Source organism: Equus przewalskii, chromosome 4, assembly GCF_037783145.1.
Source record: "Equus przewalskii isolate Varuska chromosome 4, EquPr2, whole genome shotgun sequence".
NCBI lineage: Eukaryota > Metazoa > Chordata > Mammalia > Perissodactyla > Equidae > Equus > Equus przewalskii.
In genome coordinates this window covers 36,334,770-36,359,468 of record NC_091834.1, presented here as the reverse complement: position 1 = coordinate 36,359,468, position 24,699 = coordinate 36,334,770, and the positions used below count along the sequence as shown (strand labels likewise).

At 36.0% G+C, this 24,699-nt stretch overlaps 1 protein-coding gene across 3 annotated transcripts; it reads left to right on the top strand.

Annotated features, from left to right (window-relative positions):
• Window positions 1-17: 17 nt before the first annotated feature.
• FAM133B (family with sequence similarity 133 member B) lies at window positions 18-23,254 on the top strand. Of its 3 annotated transcripts, none has more exons than XM_008517357.2 (11): window positions 18-170; window positions 6,867-6,964; window positions 9,249-9,327; window positions 10,008-10,082; window positions 10,223-10,255; window positions 10,684-10,746; window positions 12,546-12,638; window positions 13,953-14,003; window positions 17,360-17,452; window positions 19,350-19,397; window positions 21,319-23,254. In XM_008517357.2, exons 1-11 carry the CDS (start codon window positions 147-149, stop codon window positions 21,403-21,405), a joined length of 744 nt encoding a protein of 247 aa, XP_008515579.2. In that variant the 5' UTR covers window positions 18-146; the 3' UTR covers window positions 21,406-23,254. The 3 variants fall into 3 exon arrangements, with proteins under 3 accessions (XP_008515579.2, XP_070473604.1, XP_070473603.1); XM_070617502.1 differs by lacking the exon at window positions 18-170 and adding an exon at window positions 4,710-5,549; XM_070617503.1 differs by lacking the exons at window positions 17,360-17,452; window positions 19,350-19,397; window positions 21,319-23,254 and adding exons at window positions 14,114-14,162; window positions 14,276-14,457.
• The last annotated feature ends 1,445 nt before the right edge of the window (window positions 23,255-24,699 follow it).

Here is a 24,699-nt window from a genome sequence, read left to right as displayed (position 1 = left end):
TGTGTCTGGGCGCGGCCACCCGGTCCGCACGGCGCCGCTCTCTGGGCGGGGTGGGGAGTCGACAGAAGGACCTGCGGCGGGCCCGTGTCGGTCGCCTAGCTGGCCTCGTCTCTCTCGGCGTCTGACTGTGCGCTCAGTCCACCACTATGGGGAAGCGGGACAATCGGGTGGTGAGTACTGGGGGGAAACAACGGGGCGATGCGGGGCCCGGCAGCTGGAGAGCGTGACCCCTCGCTCTTCCCGGCCTGGCCTAAGGGTCAGCGGCGGCGCTCGGACCTCGAGCCGGGAGACCCAGCTCCCCCGACCGCCGCCGGGCCCCGACGCGCGTGCGCCGTGCACGCTGTTGGCGCCTTGGAGTCCCCCACCGTCTCCTCCCTCTTTCTTCTTTCTGGTCCGCATCTTTCCTCTACCACCTCCAACCCCGCCGCACCCTCTGGCAGTGCTCCCTGGCTCCCTTCCCTCCCGCTCTCGGGCCAGCAGTGTTTTTTTTTTTAAGAGCTGCAAGGGCTCAGGGAGACCTGTCTCCTCCAGTACGTTAGTGCGAAGTCTGAGGCCTATGGAGGCGCCAGGACTCACCTCCTCCTCGGAGTCGCCCACCCCGTCTCCGCGCCCCTCTTGTGCGGGGGACGGGGGGTATGGAGGCGCGGAGGCCTCGGACGCGGTCCCTGCACCCGGGAGCCGGCAGCGCCCCCCAGTCTTAGCGGCAGGAGAGCTCCTGTTGAGAACCAGGATGGAAGCGTTTAGCTTTTTGTGCCCAGCGCCACCTGGCACCTCGTAGGCTGGCCCTGTGAGGGAATGAATGGCGTGAAAATAGTTGACTTTGGAGTCAGGCGCAGACTGAAATGTCAATTTTGGTCCTCCAGGAGTTGGGGGACCTAGGACAAGTTGCTTTTCTTCTCTCAGCCTCAGTGTCCTCATCTGTAAAATGAGATCACTGGTTATCCACAACCCTGCAGAATAATTGAGACCACAAAAGGCAAGATGGCCAGGGAATGTTTGGCATGAAAGTTATTACTGTAGTAAAAGAGATACATAAATAAGTAATAGAATAAGAAATGATATCTGACAGAAATTCCAGGTTCTGAGGACATTCAGGAAAGAAAGTACTTTGGGTAGGTGGAGATGGGAAGGAGGCGTTCTAGATGGCTTCTAGGTTGGTTTGGAAAGCCCAAGTTTGAATCAGTTTGGATGGGCAGTAAACATAAGGGATTAGCAATAAGTTTAGGTTGCAAACTTACAGTTCTTGGGGTTGTCTTTGACAGAGTTTTAACCACTCTGCAGTAACATGAAAAAAATAAATGGAGGTAAAGCTAATGTACAAAACTTAATGAACCAGCTTTTTAATTCAACGATTATTTCCTTTGCAGTTTTTGGGGTGTGTGGGAAGTGCTACAAGAGCTTTACTTTTATGAAATGATGACATTTCCCATCTAAGATAAACATTTGTTTTAATTTTATATAGTCTTGATAATCAAAGATATCCAGGAACCACGGTAGTGAATCTTGATTACGAGGTTGAGGAATGTTCTTTTCTCCTGCTTTCCTGGCTGGACGGAGGTCAGACCTTGTTGTGATATCCTGATTCTCATGGAGTTGAGATGGTTTCTGCTGGAGCATCCTTAGGTTTGAAGTGTTGAGTGTTTGGGCTCTTAATGCCCTTGGGCCTTGAATCTTGAAATTGCGAGAGCTTGGATGCAGTTTCATACAGAGGCCTAAGATGTTTTGTTTTACTGGGAAAAAGTGTTGGTTTATACATCTCTTTAGAGCATTAGAAAAACTTTTCAAATGAGCTTTATTTGCCAGAGCATTTTGATAATAACTTTGGGCTCTACGTGTTGTTTGGGTATGCTGTCTTGGCACAATGTTCTGGTAACATTTTGTTTGTGCTTCAAAGGATGTGAGAATGAAAACATGAAATTAAGAGGTAGAAGACAGGTTGTTTAATTCGGTCTCCTCAGTTGCATGGAGGAAGTGAAGGATCTGTTTAACTGGGACTATAATTTGGGTCATCTGATACTTAGTTCAGTGCATCATTACTCTTGATTTTTTGAATGTTTGCCTCTGAAAATACTGGCATTTTCTTCTTGCATTGACGATAAAATCATAGTTTTAAAGATGACAGGATTGCTTTCTTAAAAAGCCATGAAATTTCAGTTTGAAAGTTTTTTTTTTTAAATGGACTTTATTTTTTAGAGCAGTTTTAGATTCGCAGTAAAGTTGAGCAGAAAGTACAGAGAGTTCCCCTCTACTTCCTCCGCATAGTTGGGCTCAACCTCCCCCGTCTTCAACACCTGCACCAGAGTGGTACATTTGTTACAACCAGTAAACCTAGACTAACACGTCATTTTCACCCCAAGTCCATGGTTTACTTTAGAGTTCACTCTGATATGGTACATTCTTGAACAGTTTTTTTTTTTAACTGAACATTTTAATACTCAAGATTTGTAAAGGGCTCTTGAGTTTATGATGGTCATCCTTTGTGCCCATTGTTTAACAGAAGTTACCTTCACGTTCTTTTCTGTTACTTTGTGCCCTCTAAACAGATGTACTTTCTAGATAAAAGTAGGTAATCAAAGTAACAGTTGAAGTTCTGCACATTTAGTCCTTAGCAGTTGTACTGCATTGCTCTTTTCAACCTGCCCACTTATGTATTCCCTCGAGCTCAGTTTGCCATTCTGAGTTTCAAAAACAAATTGTTTGGTTACCCAAACTCATGCAGCGGTTTGGAGCCACAGATAATTCTAGTTACATATGAATGCATTTGACTTTATAGGGTCACAGTACTTAAAGCAGTTAAGTCATAGTGAGATGTTTCAAGAAACTGCACAATTTCTTTATTTTTATTTATTTATTTATTTTTGAGGAAGATTAGCCCTGAGCTAATGTCTGCTGCCAGTCCTCTTTTTGCTGAGGAAGACTGGCCCTGAGCTACTGTCTGTGCCCATCTTCCTCTACTTTATACGTGGGACGCCTACCACAGCATGACTTGCCAAGTGGTGCTGTGTCTGCACCCAGGATCTGGACCAGTGAACCCCGGGCCGCCCAAGCAGAACGTGTGTGCACTTAACCGCTGCGATACTGGGCTGGCTCCCAATTTCTTTATTTTTACTGATACCTAACCACCCACCCCCTTAATGTTAGGAGCATTATTTTTCACACTGATGCATAAGTGAAAAAGCTTTACCTTTGTAAGGTACTTTTTTTGTTTTAAAAACCTTGCTGTTTTCCTTAGTAAAAAGAAGCATTGTTGCTTAATGATTATGAGCACAAACTACCAAGTGTTTTGCAGGGAACCTAGCACATTGCTGTTATAATTGAGATAAATAATGGAGATATTTGGAGTGTACTTAGCAGGCTGAGGACAGTGTTTATGGTCAAAAGCTTGAAAGTTAAGCCTGTTGCATACTCAATGATAGTTCCTGTAATTGTACCATAGATTGTGTATAACTAATAGTTTTAGCATGGGAATATACTTCACTATTTTATTTTTCTCTGAAAGATAAACAGTAAGCTAGACTGGTGTGTACTTTGGAAAAGCAGTTTCACAGTAGACATTGACACAAAAATGTTAATATGCTTTTAAGATATAAGCTACAAAATTTGAAGACTAAAACGTGTTAAATGTTGTGTTGTGATTTTTTTAAAATTAGAATAAAAAATTACCGTTGTACTATTTGTAAATTTTTACTTGAAGACAGTTCAGCTCTTTGAATCGGAGCAGCAGCATTGTGGTTGAATTTTTCTTATTTTGTTTATCATTAATAGTATGATAAAGTTTGTGTGTAGTTTTTTGGGTTTTTTTTCTTTTATAAAGGTAATGAGTTATTTAAAAATTTTTTTCTCCACTGTATGAAATGATGAAAGTAGGCATCTCCCTTTACATTTTAGTGCACATAGATCTAGATTTTTAGTAATTATAGCTATTTATTAAAATAGTATCTTATTTTTGGGTACCTTGCTTTTCCTTTTCACTTGAGAAATCTTGGACATCTGTCAGTATCAGTAACAGTACATCTACCTCACTCTTTTTAATGACTACACAGTATTTCATTTTGGGAGTATACTTTTAATATATTTAATGAATCTCAATTTGATGGCTAGTTGAGTGTGTTCAGTTTTCCCTATTTTAGTAATTTAGTTTTGAAGATCCTGAATATATTTGCATTCTTTGGAAGTAAACAGTTTTTGCAGTTTTAAACTTAAAATGTTTTATCACTAGGTATTGCTAAAATTATGACATGATACAAAAGAAATGAGGTGATAGATGTTACGCTTCTCTTTTAAAAATGATGAGCTTAACTTGCACGTTGTACTTGCTTCTGGCTATTAGGATTGTCACTGTCATTAGCTGAGCCATAATTCCTCTGTTGCAGCCTCTATCGTTGTCATATTTCTACATGAACTGATTGAAATTCTTAGCAAAGTCAGTTGAATGAAATATATGAGGGTGTAACAGTTGATGTAAAAAATATTGCTATATGCCTCTGTGTTTAATGTTGTATTTCATATCCACGTCTAGCCCTTATCCTCTAAACATCTCCAGCCTTAGGAGCTCTAGCATTCATTCCTGCCTGTAAGAAAATTGTGTTAAAGGTTTACCTTTTTCATCCCAAGTAATTAGGCAGTGACCAATTAAATGGAAATAGTTCTCTGTATGTGTTGTTTATAGTGACTTTACATTGTGTACTCTGCCAGAGAGAGCTGGAAATATATGACTATTATTTATTGTGAAGATGGGAAATGTTTGTCATTTTTACGGATTTTGTTAAGTAAAACATAACAAATACATTGTTTCATTTCACTTCTTTTGGAATGTTAAGTATTAGGTTTATGGCCTTAAAATCAACCTTGGCAATACAGTCATGTGCTGTGTAACGACATTTCAGTCAACAATGGACCACATATATGACAGTGGTCCCATAAGTTTAGTACCATATAGCGTAGGCCGTACCATCTAGGTTTGTGTGAGTGTGCTCTATGATGCTTGCACAACAACGAAATCACCTAACAATGCGTTTCTCGGAACATGTCCCCATTGTTAAGCGACACATGACTAGTCGTTTTCAACCAAAATTCTTTTTACTTAAAACTACTTTTATAAGAGTTTTTATAAGTGTTTGTTAAATTAAATTTGGAAAATTAAATGTGAGGATCAAGAGGTTGACTATGAATTAAAAACTAGATTTTCTGTCAGCAAAATGATTTTAATAAAACATCTCTTTGTTCAACACTGTCATCAACAAGTCTGCTTTATTTTGTCTCAATATGTTTTTGAAAAACATGTCTAAAAATGTGTCTTTCTGCTCTACTAAGTGCAGGATGCAGAGCATAATTTAATTTTTTGTAGATTTTTTTATTGTGCTAAAATGTACATCACATAAATTTCACCATTTTAACCATTTTTAAGTGTATAGTTCAGTGGCATGAAGTACATTCAATGTTGTGTCACTGTCACCACTACTCATTTCCAGAACTTTTTCATCTTCCTGGACAAGAAGCTCTGGACCCGTTAAACAGTAACTTCCACTCACCTCTTCCCCTCAGCACTGGTAACTTCTATTTACCTTCTGTCTATGAATTTGCTTATTCCAAGCACCTCATATGGGTGAAATCATACAGTGTTTGTCCTTTTATGTCTGGCTTATTTCAGTTAGCATGTTTCCAGGCTTCATCCATGTTATGGCGTGTATCAGAATTTCGTTCCTTTCTAAGGCTGAATAATATTCCGTTGATGCATATACCGCATTTTGTTTATCCATTCTCCTGTAGGTGGGCATTTGTCTTGTTTCTGTCTTTTGGCTGTTGTGAGTAATGCTGCTGTGAACGTGGTGTACAAGTATCTGTTTGAGTCCCTGCTTTCAGTTCTTTTTCAATTCCGCTTAGAGGTGGTGGATCATATGGTGACTCTGTGTTTAACTTGCCACCAGACTTTTCCACAACAGCTGCACCATTTTATATTCCCACTAGCAATGCATAAGGGTTCCATTTTCTTCACATCTTTGACAAAATTTGTTCTTTTCTTCGTTTTTGATAATAGCCTCCCTAGTGGGTGCGAGGTGGCATCTCATTGTGGTTTTGATTTGCATTTGCCTAATGGCTAGTGATATTGAACATCTTTCCATGTGCTTATTGGAATTCGTATATCTTCTTTGGAGAAATGTCAGTTCAAGTTCTTTGTGCGCGTTTTAATTGAGTTGTTTGGGTTTTTTGTTGTGAGTTGGAGGATTTCTTTGTGCGTTCTGGATACTAATCCCTTATCAGATATATGATTTGCAAATCTTTTCTCCCTTTCTGTGCATTATCTTGTCACTCTTTTGATAGTGTCTTTTGATGCACAAATATTTTTAATTTTGAAGAAGTCCAGCTTATCTATTTTTTCTTTTGTTGCCTGTGCATAATTTAATTTTTAATGTTAACAATTTGTGAATAAAATTGCCATCAGTGTGGCACACTATTTCCTGAGGTGGAAGATATAGTAGAATAAGCAGTGGATTTAGAGTTAAATCTTCTTTCACTTCTTTGGAACTGAGTTTCTTTACTTGTCAGTGAGCGTAATATTTATCACCTTCATTGGGCTTTAGGAGAAAGCACTATAAAGCCATCTTACAGTAAGAAAGAGGTATCATTATTTTCATCAAATCTCTGGTAAAAACATAGTTTCTGTGAAATAACATTATTACTCATCTCCCAAACTTTTGAGGGTTATTAGAGCGTTAAATTTGTTTTTTGTAATGAAAAGTCGGTTGTCACATTGTTCATACTTTGGACATAGTTTGCATTTATAATAAATATTGCTTAATAAATAAGTGAGCTTTTGCATTTTTATTGGTTATTTTAATGGAGTTAATTTCTGTTCTTTCCTCAAGGCCTATATGAACCCAATAGCAATGGCCAGATCAAGGGGTCCAATCCAGTCTTCAGGACCAACGATCCAAGATTATCTGAATCGACCAAGGCCTACCTGGTATTTGTGAAACAATTTACCTATTGATAAGGTTTTCATAAATTATTTTTTTTGCTGAGGAAGACTGGCCCTGAGCTAACATCCGTGCCTATCTTCCTCTACTTTATATGTGGGGCACCTCCCACCACCATGGCTTGACAAGTGGTGCCATGTCCTTACCCAGGATCTGAACCGGTGAACCCTGGGCCACCGAAGTGTAACGTGCAAACTTAACTGCTGCACCACCAGGCCAGCCCTGGTTTTCATAAACTTTTTAAAGGTTGCTGTTACAGTGTTTGTTGATTGCCAAGCAATTGCCAGATACCTAATTTTTGAAGTAATATTTGATATGTGCTTTCTTTTGAATATATGAAATAAATACATGAGTGTAAAACAAGCATTTGAGAACCCATCACCCAATAAAGCTAAAGCAATGCCAAATAATGTTTTCATACCAATCTCTTCTCTGTCCCCTAAAATAGACCTTAACCTTGCAGTGTCCTAAGCTATTTAAAAAGGTAGGTTTGAATAGTCTCACCCGCCATTGAGGTGTAACTATGTGTTAGGAAGGGTAATGTTAGGCTTTATTTTCTAGTTTTTTTGTTTGTTTTGTTTTTCTTTTTAAAGATTGGCATCTCTTCTTTTTTTCTTCTTCTTCTCCCCGAAGCCCCCCAGTACATAGTTGTGTATTCTAGTTGTGAGTGCCTCTGTTTGTGCTATGTGGGACGCTGCCTCAGCATGGCCTGATGAGCCGTGTCATGTCTGTGCCCAGGATCTGAACTGGTGAAACCCTGGGCTGCCAAAGCGGAGTGTGAGAACTTAACCACTCGGCCACGGGGCCGGCCCCTATTTCTGGTTTTATCTGCTGGCTTTTCAATGAGTTAGAATTTACCACTGTGAAAATTTTTGTTTTAAATTGTTGATTTGGGGGTATTTTGCTGTTGTTAAATGGCTCTGATCTTTTGTAAATAAAGCATAGCACTGGCTTTATTATTTTTTAGTCTGTCTGTCTTCCTTATTAAATACTCTGCTCCTGAGGTAACATAACAACCTTTAGGGTTGTTAGCTTTAGAATCCTTCTAAGTGCCCCTGAAAGCTGGGCAACTATAGTTGAAAGTTGTGCTTACATGCCAGGGAATCTTGGAGTTAAATTAGTAAGCCATGTCCAACTCTTAACAGTGTTCATGAGCGCTGTTGTTAACTGTTGCAACATACCATAAAATCAAGTATCCTAAACAAAGTATATTTGTCTTTAAAAATGGGGGAAAGAATGAGCTTTAAAGGGGAATTGCACAAGCAAGTATCTTACATGTATGTCAGAGTCCCCAAGACAGCCTTCAGGAGTTGAGGTTGGGTAATTCACTAGAAGGACTCACGGATAGTTGTACTTGTGGGTAAGATTTATTACCGTGAAAGGATACCAGCCATAATCAGCTAAGGGAAAAGGCACATGGATCGAAGTCCGGGGGAGACTGGGTGCAAGCTTAAAAGGCTACCTTTCTTGTGGAGTCACACAGGACATATTTAATTTTTGGTAACACATGTGAGATGTTGCCAACCAGGGGAGTTCATTAGAGGCTTTCAGTGTACCCAGGGTTTTTAATGGGGACTAGTCAGCCTCTGCCTACCAGGTGTCAAAATTCCAGACTCCCAAAAGGAGTACAAGTGTTCAGCCTAAACTCTAGTCTTAGTATAATTAGGCATAGTGAGCCACTCTTATCAGGGAGTGGTAAGGACCTTCGCAAAATTCAAGTTCCCAGATGCTAGCCAGAGTGAATACTTGTAAGAATAAGTAGCCAGGTATGCTGTATTAACTGTTTTCTGCACGACACGTGAGGTACATTATAAAATGGGTGATTTAGTAGTAGAATATAATAGTTCAGCCAAATAGACCTTAGGTCACCCTAATCCTGAGACTACTAGCTCTGTGCCCTTGGGCAGATTTCTCACCTTCCTTAAGCTTCAGCTTCTATATCTGGAAAATGGGGATAATAATACTATGTTTTTTTACAGTATTGTGAGGATTAAAGAAAAATGTATTTAAAACAGTGCCTGTTGTATGTTTGGTGTATTAGCTTTAATAATCCCTGTTTCGAAGAGGAGTGGTTAGTGTTATCTGACAGACTTTATTATGATTGATTTACAAGGATGTGAACAAAGTAATTTGAAATGTTTCAACACTGGAATGGAGGTTTATTAGGATATTAAGAAAAATTTATTTGTGAAATTTTGTTGTCTTGTTTGTAAGCATCCGTCTCTAATTTGAATTACTCGAAAACTTATTTGTACATTCTGCTTTTTTAAGGGAAGAAGTGAAAGAACAACTAGAAAAGAAGAAGAAGGGCTCCAAAGCATTGGCTGAATTTGAAGAAAAAATGAATGAGGTTCGTAAATAGTATCTTTTGAAAAAATAGACTAATCTTTTTTCTTATAATAAGAAAAATGAAGTCATTTTTTAATAAACCAAAGGTTTAGGCATAGCTCTTTAAGTTAAGGGGCTCTATATTTTAGAAGTGTTTTTGTTATATTGAATACAAGTTTGTATATAAATGTATGATTTCTTTAAAAAGAAAAGGGAAACCATCTTATAGTAATTTAAACCATCTTAAAGTTTACTGAATGTTAGCTTCTTCCCCTTCTCTTCCCCTGCCCCATGCCCCTATCTTACCCTGGGATTTCCATGGTGATGTTTTCTTGTTTTCATTGAAAACATGTGTATAGTATTTTAGCCACAGTCTAGATTAATTCATCTTTTATTGTTTGGAAAGAGAATCTAACCATCTTTGTTAAAAAGAAAAAAGTCCTCAGCCTCAGTAATATAACTTCTCTTAATGGACAGCGGAGAACTCTCACCACTTAGTATCCTCTTTGAAAAGAGATAGTAGAGTCTCCTTTGGTGCTAGGGTAAAGGATTCTGGCGCCTGGAGTATCTTTTGACTGTAATTAGAGGCTGAGATGGGTGAGAGGCAGGAAGGATGGATGGAAGGAAGTAGTGGCTCTCTAAATACTAGCTACTGTAGAATGGGATAGATAGCCTCTGATGGTGTTTATAACCTTTTTGCAGAACTGGAAGAAAGAACTAGAAAAACACAGGGAGAAATTATTAAGTGGAAGTGAGAGTTCATCCAAAAAAAGACAGGTAATACCATTTTTAGTTTATTGCTATTCTTAATCTCATAGTTGAGTTTTCATAATGATGCTGCATACTACTATTAATAGATACATTTGAAAACTCACATCACCTTACTTAGGTTTGTACTTTTATATGTTTGCTTTTAGAGGAAGAAAAAAGAAAAGAAGAAATCTGGTAGGGTGAGCAAAAGTTTTCCATTTTTCTGAATGTTACAGTTAAGATCCTACCAAAAAAAGTAAGAATAATTTATATAACCTGTATGCTAGCTCTGCGTGAGTCAAGGAGCCTGGAGGGCTGTGGTGGTTATGGTGGTTTTGTTCATTAGTGATACAAAAGAAAGGTGCCGATCTGCTTGGAACCTACTACGTACTCTATTGCTGTTAAAGAGGGAAAATTGACTCTTATTGCCACAGGTGGTGTTACTTTGTTGAATTTTTTTGTTTTTGTGGTGAGGAAATGTGACATTTGACGTTTCAATATTTAAGTCTTATGAATATGACATCTGTTTCTCAGACAGTAGATTGATTTTGTTAAGTGTTTGGGAGACTTAGTAAAAGAAAAAAATTCCTGCATCTCACAAGCTTTAATTGTTTTGTGCTTGGTCAAGTATTCATCTTCTTCTTCATCAAGCTCTGATTCTTCCAGCAGTTCTTCGGGTTCTGAAGATGAGGTAAGGTTTGCCTGTAATAACTCATGAAATATCTGTAATTTCTTTACTGACAAAGGAAATGTTAGGAAATACCTGTTAAAAATATTTACTTCTTGGTTTTGATAAATGACCCATGATTGAGAGTCCTGACATGAATAAATAGATATTTAAGTATTAGTATGTGTATTTTTTAGACTCCTAAATTTGTCGTGTTCATTTAAAAATATCAGTAGAAGAAATGGACTTGAAAAATCTAAAATTGACTTAGATGCTAGGGATTACATTTGACTCAATTCACTTGACTTTTTTTTTTTTAGTGGTCATAATAGTTTATAGCATTGTGAAATTTCAGTTGTACATTATTATATGTCAGTCACCATATATACGTGCCCCTATACCCCTTTTGCCCACCCGCTTATCCCCTTCCCCTCTGGCAGCCACTAATCTATTCTCTTTATCCATGTATTTGTTTATCTTCCACATATGAGTTAAATTGTATGGTGTTGGTGTTTGTCTGGCTGATTTCGCTTAACATATACCCTCAAGGTCCATGCATGTTGCAAATGGGACAATTTTGTCTTTTTTTCATGGCTGAGTAGTATTTTCTTGTATATATATACCACATCATCTTTATGTGGTCATCAGTGGATGGGCAGTTGGGTTGCTTCCACGTCTTGACTATTAAGAATAATGTTGCAGTGAACACAGGGGTGCATAAGTCTCTTCGAATTGTTGATTTCAAGTTCTTTGGATAAATACCCAGTAGTGGGATAGCTAGATCATGTAGTATTTCTATTTTTAATTTTTTGAGAAATGTCTATACTGTTTTCCATAATGAATATGCCAGTTTGCATTCCCACCAGCGGTGTATGCGAGTTCCCTTTTTTCCACATCCTATCCAATATTTGTTGTTTTTTGTCTTGGTAATTATAGCCACTCTAACAGGTGTAGGGTAATATCTTAGTGTAGTTTTAATTTGCATCTCCCTGATGATTAGCGATACTGAACATCTTTTCATGTGCTTCTTGGCCATCTGTATATCTTCTTTGGAAAAATGTCTGTTCATATCCTCTGCCCATTTTTTGATTGGGTTGTTTCTTTTGTTGTTGTTGAGTTGTATGAGTTCTTCATGTATTTTGGAGATTAACCCCTTGTCAGATAGATGATTTGCAAACATTTTCTCCCAGTTGGTGTGTTCTTTTCGGTTTGATCCTGGTTTCCTTTACCTTGCAGAAGCTCTTTAGTCTGATGAAGTCCCACTTGTTTATTTTTTCTTTTGTTTCCCTCCCTGAGTAGACATGGTATTTGAAAAGATCCTTCTAATACCGATGTCAAAGGGCATACTGCCTATAGTTTTCTTCTAGGAGGTTTCTGATGTCACGTCTTCCTTCAAGTCTTTAATTCATTTTGAGTTAATTTTTGTGTATGGTGAAAGATAATGGTCTTCTTTCATTCTTTTGCATGTGGCTGTCCAGTTTTCCCAGCACCATTTATTGGAGAGACTTTCCTTTCTCCATCTTATGTTCTTGGCTTGTTTGTCGAAGATTAGCTGTCCATAGATGTGTGGTTTTATTTCAGGGCTTTCAGTTCTGTTCCATTGATCTGTGTGTCTGTTTTTGTACCAGTACCAACTTGACTTTTCTTTATAAAGCAGGAAAGTGATATAATTTATGTTTTACATTAGTTATTAAGCAAAACATATTTACAAGCTAGTTCTTTCATTAAGTTTTGTTCATTGATAAAGTTCTGATATTAATAAGATGCATCATTAAATTTTTGAAACAAAGCAAATGTTTCTAAAAATACAATGTTTCATATAGGATAAGAAACAAGGAAAAAGGAAAAAGAAAAAGAAGAACCGTTCACACAAATCTTCTGAAAGCTCCATATCAGAAACTGAATCAGACAGTAAGGTAATATTTAAATTAGCAATATTTTGGATAGGAAAGACATGTAATTAGGTTTTTCTTTTAGTTCTTTCCTATCTTTAATTGCTCTCAGTTTAGAAATGAGATGCTATTTTTTATACCTTGGGGTTCTGTACCACTTAATATCTCACATATTGCTTTTAATTGTTCTCTGAGTACTTTCACATATATGTCTCCATGTCTCAGCATTTCCATGACAGCTTTATGATAAGCATGGCAGACATTATTTTTTCCGTTTTTGTAAAGAAGTCATAGTTCAGAGAAAAAACATCTTGCTTAAATTCATATAGCTAGTTTTAGAATTGGAAGTTCAATCTGTATCTTCCACTGTCTGGTCCAGTGTCCTTTCTAGTGTACCTAAATCTGTTCTGTACTCTCCTAATTAGCAGACACACTTGGCTCTCAAACATTAGTGGTCGTAAGAAATACGTGCAGGTTGCAATACAAATGTAGATTCGTGGGCCTCATCTCCAGAGTCTACTTTAATAAGTCTGAGTAGACTCAAAAGTCTACATTTTTAATAGGTGTCCTCTGTGATTCTGATACAGGAGTGTCCATGGACCACAATTTGACAAACTCTGTCTTAGGGTCCTAGGAGAACAAAGCAAATTCTCTGGTTTTGTGGCGGATATCTACTTGCCCTAGTGAGATTTCTTCTGACAAAATGCCTGTTGTCTAGAAAGTATTCAGGAAATGTTGGTTCTTCTCTTTGTCTTTTAAAGCAGAAGAGCCTGTCTAATGATGCTAATAGCTAACATTTATTGAATGCTTGCTATGGATTAGTCACAGTTCTAAGCACTTGACATGTTAACTCGATCCTGTCAATAACCTTATGAAGTAGTTGTTATTTCAATTTATGGATAAAGAAGGCCCAGGGAGGTTAATAGCTAGAACTGAGGGATTAAAAAACAGAAATTCTTGCCTCCTTTCCTTCAGGAAAGCAGATTGGTAGATATCTGAGCACAGTGTGAATTAGAACTCCAGTGCATGTGACCACCACAGGCAAAAACAGGCAATGGCATAAAGTCTTATTTTAAAATAAACCATGTGGTTATTACAGACAGTATCTGTCATTTTAGGTGTACATGGGTTTGATAGACAGCCAGATAAATGAAGAAGCCTCATTTCCTTACAAGCTCTTATATACACAACATGCATTTCTCCTATGTTTTCAGAATAAAATTCCGATATTGAAGTAAACTTTCTTCAGGCATAGAGCAAATCACCATTTTGGTGTTTTTGTCCTTAGAATGCTCTATCTTTTACATTTAAGATTAACATATATGTTTGTTTGTTTAGGATAGTTTAAAAAAGAAAAAGAAGTCAAAGGATGCGACTGAGAAAGAAAAGGTAATTATCATTTTACATTGCCTTAGGATAGTCTGTCATCTTCATTTACTTCCAGAAATTAATAATGTATTCCCCTTTTTAACTTGAGACTTCTTTCTTTTACTGTTAAGGCATTTCCTGTTAATTTAAGGAAATTACTTATTGGATTCATTGTTGAAGGTAAACAATCAGAAGAGTATTCCTGCAGAGTTTGGATTTGTGTAGATTAATGGATTATCTCAGATTAAAAATTCAAAATAATGGAGATTAAGCATTTCTTTTGTTTTCTCAAGTCATTTTAAAGGAGGCCCTTTTAATTAAAGAACATGGACTTCTGTTTCAAATGAGTGACCATAGATAAGTTTTGGAAAATCTTTTTTAGTACTGTAAGTAGATGTTTTATCTTCATTTATAACAACTATAATTAATGCTAAATTTATCCCTACTTATGTCTCTGATTTGCATTTAAAAATCTTCTGATTATTAAAAATAAAAGCCTAAAGAAAGCAATTACCAATGAAAGAAAACTACATACCAGTGTCACTATATTTTATTCAGTCTTTTTATATCATTTTTTAAAAATTGAGGCAACGGCCCTGTGGCCGAGTGGTTAAGTTCACTTGCTCTGTTTTGGTGGGCCAGGGTTTTGCCAGTTCGGATCCTGGGCGTGGATATGGCACCACTCATCAGGCTATACTGAGGTGGCGTCTCACACAGCACACCTAGAAGGACCTACAACTAGAATATACACCTGTGTGCTGGGGGGCTTTGGGGAGAACAAGGGGGGGAAAATATTGGCAACAGATTTTAGCTCAGGTGCTGATCTTTAAAAAAAAAAAATTGAGATTCACATAGTGTGCTATTAACCATCTTAAAATTACAATTTGGTGGTACTTAGTCTACGTATAATCTTGTGCAATGACCACCTCTCTCTAGTTTCAAAACTTGTGCATCACCCACTTAAAAACAACCTATACCCATGAAGTAATCTGTTCTCATTCTCCCTTACCCCCATCCTCTGGTAACCTCTAATCTTTCTGTCTCTGTGGATTTGCATATTTTGAATATAACATATAAAAGCAGTCATACAGTTTGTCCCCTTTTGTGTCTGGTTTCTTTCACTTAGTGTAATTTTTTGAGGTTCCTCCAAGTTGTAGCATGTAGCAGTACTTCATTCCTTTTTATGGATGAATAATACTCCGTTGTATGTATATACCACAATTCGTTTATCCATTCATCTGTTGATGGACATTTGAATTGTTTCTACCTTTTTGCTAATGGGAGTAAAGCTGCTGTAAACGTTCATGTACAAGTTTCTGTATGGACGTATGTTGTAATTCCTCTTGGGTATATACCTAGAAGTGGTTTTTATATCAATTTGTAAATAAAAATCCTTTAAGACACTGAAAAAAGAAACCATCATGACCAAGTTGGGTCATTTTCAAGAATTCACACATCAGAAATTTATTAATATGATTTGTCATGTTAACTGGACAAATGAAAGAAACCGTATGATGATTTTAATAGTTGCCAAAAAGGTGTGATGTAATTCAACATTAATTCCTGATTTTCAAAACAATTATAGAATAAGTGGTTATTTTCGTGTTTTAAAAGAAAATGTCTGCATGAAACTAAAAACTGGTAATATGCTAACATGAAATACTAAGACAACTGCATTGTGATTTTGAAGTATTTCAAAATAATATATGGTACAGAGTGATAGACACTTATATGCCTCAAAACTCAGAAACTTTTAACCACATAATTCTAATTCTGAATGGCAGAAAAGAGATCACAAAAAATAAACCATGAACAAAGTTGAAATATAATGGACAGACTTAATAAAAACTACTGCAAATACATAATTCAGAAACTTAGTGATTTTCAATAATTAAAAAGGAATACCTCACATACACAAAGAAGTTGGTAAAATACATATTTAGGCAATGCTAAAAGAAAATACAAACTGTATTCTGATAATCAGAGATTGATATGATTGATGAAAGAGCCTAATTAAAGAGGTTTCTTGGTAAAGTGTGATTTATAATGAGTGAAATAAAAAAATGACTGTGAGGTGGTGGGAGAGTGAGAAAATCATTTGAGTGAAGGGTACTTTGGTCTTTGATTTAGTCGTTATTACTAGATAAAGATTTTGCACTCACATACCTTTTGCTCTATTTCAACTTTGTTTTTAATAGCAAAGAGCATATGCCTGCCCTCCAGAAGGAGATGAGTTAAGAAAATTGTGGCATATACTTTCAATGAAGGTCAAAGGCAGCCATAATGACACTGTAGTTGGCCTGGAAAGATACTATTGGGTGAGAAGAGCAGGTTCCAAACAGCTAGTATTTAGGTAAAATTCTAAATATACACTTAGAGAGATGTGTCGAAAAATCTTGATGTTTAATTCCTGGTAATGAGATCTGAGTGAATTTTCTTACAGTGAGCATTTATCATTTCTACCAAAATAGTAAAGCTATTTTGCAGAAACAAAATTAAACCACCTATAACCTAAGACATAGAACATCACTGTTAGTTTATTTTCTACATGATTTTTTTTGTTTATATCTTTAAAATTGGATTTGCCATATAAAATTTTGTATCATTTTTTCTCTGTAAGATAAGGTGGTGAGCATTTTTCCATTATGTGGTTTTGTTGTTTTTGTATTTATGAACTACTTCAGACATACAGAAAAAGTATATGGAAAATAATAAAATGACAACCAGCATATCCACTCTGAAGCTTAATAAATAACATTTTGCCATTCTTGCTTCAGATCTTGTTGAGATGTTTTATTTCTTAAAATATATATTTAAGTCCCTAAGTACTCCTCCAGTCTCACTCCCCTCTGTTTCTCCAGAGTTTTGCCCTTTCTCATCATTAAAAATACTTGGAGATGAAGGTTTTTTTGTGTGAATTTAACACTTTTAATGCACTAAAGGAATTACTGTGTAGAGATCCTTTTAGATTCTCACAAATAACTACCCACTGATTTTCTTTTCTGCAGCACTAGGCCTGTCTGAGTCAACACTGGGTAGAAACAAAAGAATTAGAATACAAGGGACCCAAATCTTATACCAACTATATGGTTTCTTGTGACTCTTTAAAATTCTGTCATGTGTAATTAAAGACAATAAGGAGGATATCACATCTAAATGGATATGTAATTATTTCCTTTCAGATTTTTTAATAAAAGCATTACTTTATTGGAATTAAAGACTGAATCCTGGTAAATGTTACCAGTTTTAGACATTTCTAAAATGAAAATGGATAATTTTTGTAATAATTGGAAGAATTGTTAAATAGAACTTAGAAACAAAATTTGTGTGGCATAGTATTATATCTTTTTGAGTCAAGATAGGTGTATTTTTCATAGGACATTAAAGGACTCAGCAAAAAAAGAAAGATGTATCCTGAAGATAAACCTTTATCATCTGAGTCCTTATCAGAATCTGATTATATTGAGGAGGTAAGTATATGATCAAATCCATTTTCTCCACTTTAAATGTTTAGTTATTTGATTTAATAAATATGAATTAGTAAAAAGAAGTACTTTGTAAATGTTTGATTTACTCACTTTTCTAATAGGATTTACTATGAAAAAGAAATGGAAGTTGTTCTATTTCAGATTAAGTTTTGCATTTTTCCAGAAGATAGTTATATGGCTGTTATTTTTATAATTAACCATATTGTCACATACTTTTCCGATCTGAGATATTTTTACTCTTCTAATATTTTCTTTTTATTATACTACCGTTTTGATTACATGAAAGATGCTGTATAGTGTAGGGTGTATTGAAACCCAGCATTCCCTTGTTTGTTTGGAACTACTGCTATTTAGGGAAGTGGAAAGGTGATGAGGTGGAGCATAAATGTGGGCATGATCTCCGTTTTCCTATCTAGACAATGAGGGAGTAGGGCTAGGTAATCTATACAGTCCTTTCAGCTCTACTGTCCGTCTCTGAGATTTTGTACTGTGTTGGAGTTAGAGTCCATTCTTAGTTAATTTTAGGTCTGTAAGTTATCATCTGTAAAGTATTTCTCTCTTGGACTTGGTTTCCTCATTTGTAAAATAGAGCCTGTAGACCCCATTTTGTAGCAACATTTTGTAATGCCCCGTGAAATGAAATTTGTAGCTAATATTACCTACTTATATATATGTGTTGTGTATATATATGTCCTACACATTTTTATATTAATATCCTCTAAAGAAATAAGAAATACAAGACAATGTATAATTTTATTAAATTATATTTCAATACATAAATGCTTGAGCATCCCAACACCAGAAGACAAAAACTCTTAAGACACAACAGATGCATTACACATGCCCTTCAAAAACCATACAATAGCGTTGTCATCAATGACATTTCCAAAATGGTGAACAATTCTCAGTAAGGCTCTGAATGAAATAAAATACAGTCTTCTCCCTATTTATATGACATTTGCAGTTCTGGGACATTCATTCTATCTTAAAAGCCTATACAGAATACTTTGTGTTCATATTACAATAAATTTAGCTTCTATATTATAAATGGATTAATTCCATGAATGTCTAGCAAGCTGTTCAAAAGTCATGTCAGGGCTGTCCTGGACATTGCATGACAGTGTCCCCTGTCTTGGCCTGGTTAAATGTGGATGCAACAAAACTGCTACCACCCACAGTCATTGTTAGGACAAGAATAACAACAATAAGCAATAATTTCCTAAGTACTCTCTAGAGTGCTTGTTTTAATACGAAATGTTACATTTTGACTTAACATTAAATACGCATGAGCTTTATCAACTTTCAATTTAATCGATACTCATTGTGTACCACACTTTAAAAGATTGAAATAAGATATTAATGGGGTGATAATTGTTACTTAAAAGGATTTTAATTGGTTGGTTTATACTGAGTACACTGTGTATAGCTACTATTTATTGAACACCAGAGAGTAAGAGAAATACCTACTTTATTCCAGACACTTCCCCTTGAGTGTGGTTATTATCTCCATTTTACAGATGATGAAACGAGGGTAATGCATAGTAGAGGTAGGATTCAGAGCTTGGTCTGTTTTGTTTCAGAGCTCATGTTTTTTATCCATTGTACCTCACAGCTAATTTTAGGTGCTGAAAAGGACTATACGAGAAGCTCTCTAGAGATTTAAAATCTTAATTTCCTTTCCTTTAAATGTTTTTCATTGAATCTTCTTTGTGATAAAACACGTATTTGAGGTATAATAAAGTATTTAAAATGTCATTTGATGGTTAAAATGTTCTTTACCTATAAATTTTAAAGATGCCAGGTATATTAGGGAATGAGAAAAAATACCTTGAGTACAAGTGACATATTTGTCTTCTCCACAAAAATTTAAACTTTTTAGGTACGAGCGAAAAAGAAGAAAAGCAGTGAAGAACGAGAGAAAACAACAGCAAGTATCACTTATGTTTTTATAGACAACAGTGTAGCTGTTTTTGTGTAATGTAAAATGAGTCATGCTAAAGCATGATTGCATTTACTGGGACCAAGTAAGTATTTACTGGAAAAGGGATAGTCTTCAGCAGCTTCACTGAATGGGTTGGAGAAAGTTAAATAGGCTCAGGAAAAAGGAAGAATCAATACCCTAGTAGCAAATATCTCCTGTTTCCATTTCAGTATTTTACGGTTAGAAATGTAAGCTCAAACTTCTGGTTGACTTTCTTAAGCTATAATATGAAATATGAGATTCAAGTATGGCGATTCCCTCCATCTTTGAGAGTTACTTCCAGATCAACCAAATCTGGTAATAATGGAAAAAACCTCTAAGCACAAGCTGCAGTGATTAGTAAGCAGGGTTTGGCAACATAAATGATTCATTAATAAAGGTGATTCTTGTGATCCTGGCAAAGCCAGCTGTGCTATTATGCAGATTGAGAAGTAAGAAAGGAGAGAGAAGGAAGAAGAGAACAAGGAACAAAGAAGTGGTATCCAAATGAGAAGCAGACAAACCTAGAGGAAATGGATAGCAGATTATCAAAGAGTAACACAGACCACATCAGCAGAGTAACCTAGGCACACTCAGTCTAAGTGTGGACTATGGCCTTTGAAGGCATTTTCTCAAGGAGAGGTAAAAGACAAATGAGAACGGTATCATATGTAGGCTTGAAGGTAAATACCCCTTCCTAGAATTTTCCTAGCTCTTAAAATGAGGGTCCTTCTCTGATAAGGTTCACCTGGTAATGTGTGATTCAGAATTAACATTTTATATGCTTCAAGACCGAGGTGACATTTAAGAGACTTTTTCTGAATGAGAACTTAATTTAGGTAAAGACTGCTTTGGTCTTTGGTTAAGATTGATTGATTAATTTAAGGCATAAGATTAATTTTGGATAATTGTAATTTGTATTTGCCTGCTTCACTGTTTCACACGTTCGGCTAGGATGTATTAAGCATCTATGCAGGCACTGTTCTAGGTCTTGATAGAGCTGTTACAATGAATACAAGATAGGTAAGAGGATGATATGTGAGAGAGTGACTTTGGGGAGGGAAACCCTCTCTGAGGAGATTGTGAAAGGTTCTAATAGATAAGGAAATGCATAGAAAACTTTGTTTTTGCTACTCTTATATGTCTTCTCTTTCCTTGGTCTTTATTTTTGTCCCAATGTCAGCTAATAGTCTGTCATTTGATACCGCCTTTCCAAGTATCTGTTTCTAAAAGTTCTGCCTTCTCTTCTACATCAGAAACAGTCATGAGAGTCAGAGTTCAGCAAAATTCCAACTGCCTTTATCCAGCACAATTTGACTACTTTTACTAGGCTTCAGTGGCATTTTCCTCTAAAAATCAAGCATCTGCTTTATACATCAATATTTTATACATTAGTAGTTGTTAATTTCATAATTAAAGTAGTGCTGCCAGTCCAAGCAGTACATAATATCTGTGTTCCTGTTTACTTAAAAATAGCAGATATATCTGTCCTCTAGAAACTGTCATTTTACAAAAACAACTGTTTTTTCCTCTGGTGTGAGGATTCTTTTGCAGTAACTACAATGACTTTGACTTTAGAAATTATATAACGTGAAATTTAGCAGTTGGCACCATGATTCAATTGAATTTATTTTCCATAGGAAATTTTGTTAGAAGCTACATTAATGTGCTAATAACTTAGAGTTTTTCAATTTTGAAAATTGACAGGCGCTCTCTTAGTCATCATATGATATTGATTATTGAGACTTTTCGAGAAATGTTTTGAGTAGCTTACCTGGTTGTGTGGATTGTTAGAAATAACTATGTAGAAGTTTAAAAGTACCATGGTAAAGTTGGTTTTAATTTGTGTATTTTCATGTAGAAATGTCTAATGTGGATGTCTTTACAGGAAAAAACAAAAAAGAAAAAGAAGCATAAGAAACACAGTAAGAAGAAGAAAAAGAAGGCTGCTAGTTCAAGTCCTGACTCACCGTAGCATTAAGAAAAATCAGGATTCCTTTATAAAGTGCAATGCTGAGGAAATTTCAACTGTGAAAATTATGACATATTTACTGAAATGCATGAATTTTCTTGTTTTTAGAATTATTCTTGGACTATTCAGTAGCCACTAAGATGCCACTGTGTGAAAGGGCCATGATTGTTGCCTGCTGCTTGAACATCTTTTTTTCCTCTTCCAGTGCTTAATAACTCTGGGAGATAATGCACTGCAGTCATACTAGTGGTTAAGATATTTGGGAATAAAGTTAATATTTTTGACTAGAAGTATCTAATGATAAATCAATAGAAATTGAATCTGGATACATCATTAAGATGTAATCAGAAATGACCAGATAATTCTAGTTAACATTTTTGAAGTAATGATTACATTGATAATTCAAAATCCTTACTCTGTAGATAAGTGTATTTTAATTTTTTCCCCTTGTATACTTTTATTTACCTGGGGAAGGAGCTTTTAGGGTGGGGGGTGGTTTGCTATCTCTTTAGCTAGCAGAATAGTGTGCCTTTTATCTTCACACATCCTATTCTTGTGGACACAGTAGCCATGCTTCATGGGGAGGTCAGAGCTGGGTACAGCAGTCTTGCCCTTTACTGAACTTAGTGACATCCTTGGACTCTGTCATATGCTGCTTTGAATGAAACAGAGAAACAGTCTTCTGCAAAACAAGAAAGCGTGAAAGCTCTGGGATTTACCTCCACTTCAATAATACTGAATGTTTTTTAGCATTAGAATGTGTTATAACATTTGAATTGATTTTGACTACACTTTTGGCTTTGGAGAGGAATCATTTGAAATAGACACTGGTACTTTTTGAACTTGATAGCTAAAGATTCTAAAATGCATGTTTTATACTGTTAAGTTTTAACCAGTCAGGAAAATTTTATGTAACCAGTAATAGTTATTTTATTTTTTGTATGAATTTTGTTTAGGCTGTAATGTTTAGCTTTTATTAACTCCTTATTCTTTCTATCTTCAATTCCTTACTGTGTTTAATGGCATACTTGCCAAGATATTTAGCATGTAAAAATCAGGGGGGTTTTTTTGTGTTTTTTTTTAACAGCTTCATATTGAAGCTGAGACTTAGCATAAACAAGTTGAGTGGCAGGCCTGGTATGCTGTGTCTTGTTACATAAAGCTATTGCCAGAATCTTAGTAAATACAACGTTTTAAAAGTTTGTCTTTGTATATTCATAACAAATTATGACAAAGTTAAATTTAAGTGAGAATTACGTTATTGTTCTTCCTGTGTCCTATTTTACTAAGATTTTGTGCCTCATATCTCCTGCTGAATTGTTTACTAGTAATGCTAAAAGAAATTGATAAATCATTTTCACTTACATTTTTATATAATCAGGTAACATGAAATATAATTTGATGTACAATTTTGCCTGTTACAGGGGGTGTGCTAATTATAGTGGTATATGCACAAAACATTTTGGCATGACAAGAGGCTGAATAAATAGCTATTTTACTTAAAAATAGCTGTGTTCTTATCAGCTCCCTTTGAGTCACAAGTAAAGTTATAAAGATTCAGAAACACTACTAGGTGTTAAATGGTAGGTGGATAAGACACGTACCCAAGTTTTTAGCTGTAAAAATAACAGTTCTTGGTAAGTTTCCTTAAATTTTATTCTTAAAGCTTCATACTATTTTCTAATAAAAGATATCTGTATGCTCTTGAGTACACAGCAAGTTTGAGGGACATTTTGTATCCAAAAGGAAGTTTCTCAGAATTTGTTGTTTGTGAAAATGCTAAAAGGTAAGCTTATCAGGTTATTTGTTGATCAGTTTTGCTATGAACATAAAAGCGGACCTTTGCACACTGGTTCAGTGTATGATGATTATGTCCCACTAGAAGCAACTGTTCATTTTATTAGACTGGGGAAGAAGGTGATTTGGCAAAAAATTGTATTCTTTCTAGACTCTTGACTGGGCAATACCTTTTTCATTATTTCTTTGATGGTAGCCTTAACAATCTTCTAATAAGGTAAGGGAAGAAGATTTGACTGGGCGATTTTAGGTGCAAGTTAATAACATCTCTTACTTCCCCCTTGCACCAAACTACCCTTTTTCTTGAATAATTTTACACCAATTTTATAAATATGAGGCATGTTATTTGGATAATGATGCCAAGGTAAGTGCAACAAAATTGATGAATGTCTGGATAGAAAAATTGAATTTTCACCAGTACTACCTCTTTCTAATTGTTTTGGATTCATTTGGTTTCCCTTAGTATATTTAGGTGTTTTAAATGCCATAACAGCGTCCTGGATTTATTTTATCCAGAGTATAGGTCCATATTCCTTCAGTCAAAATGTGCTAAAAGCCTTTGCCTAGTTTTCTTTCACTGTATAGAGAACAGTAGACTAGCCTCAGAGAAACTGAGAACAGTTATTCTTCAGACTTAAGTGACCAGTTTCACACTTTTCCTTAAGAAAAGTTTTGGGAAAGTTATTTTTTTTCTCCAGTTGTTATGCCTTATTTTGACATTTGTTTTTATATTTTATTAAAAATTTAGTAAAAATGTAGTGTCCTAAATTCTAAAAATCAGTGCCCTTTTTTTGCCTTACCACAGTGAAGGCAGGCAGACATAGAGTAGAAGCTGTTCTCTGTAACAGGATTTGACAGTAGACAAAAGTTAGAACGGTTGCCATTTTGGCCAGCTTTGGCATAATCATACCATGTTTTCCTACCAGTCAGTCGGATATAAGTTGGAGGGATAAAAGTTAGGTTTTATGTTTCTCTAGAAGTTCCCAGATTGAAGCTTCTGGTTATCATGAGAATGTGCTTAGTTAGAGCTTTCAAAGGAGATTATAACCTCTGAAGGAGCTGTTTATAGCCTGAGAAATTATTTTATTTCAACTTAAAGAATAAAGTCTTTGTATTAATTATGTATTCAGATAGGAGGGAGACATTTTAGGGGCTGGCCCCGTGGCCGAGTGGTTAAGTTCGCGCGCTCCATTGCAGGCGGCCCAGTGTTTCATTGGTTCGAATCCTGGGCGCAGACATGGCACTGCTCATCAAACCACGCTGAGGCAGCGTCCCACATGCCACAACTAGAAGGACCCACAACAAAGAATATACAACTATGTACCAGGGGGCTTTGGGGAGAGAAAGGAAAAAAATTAAAATCTTAAAAAAAAAAAAAAAACTTCCATAAAAAAATAGGAGGGAGACATTTTCAACTGTAGAATTTGTGCTGAGGAAATATGAATGGCAGTAATATCAAGTACCACTTTAAGTGGTGTTTAGTGGCAAAGAAAAGATAAA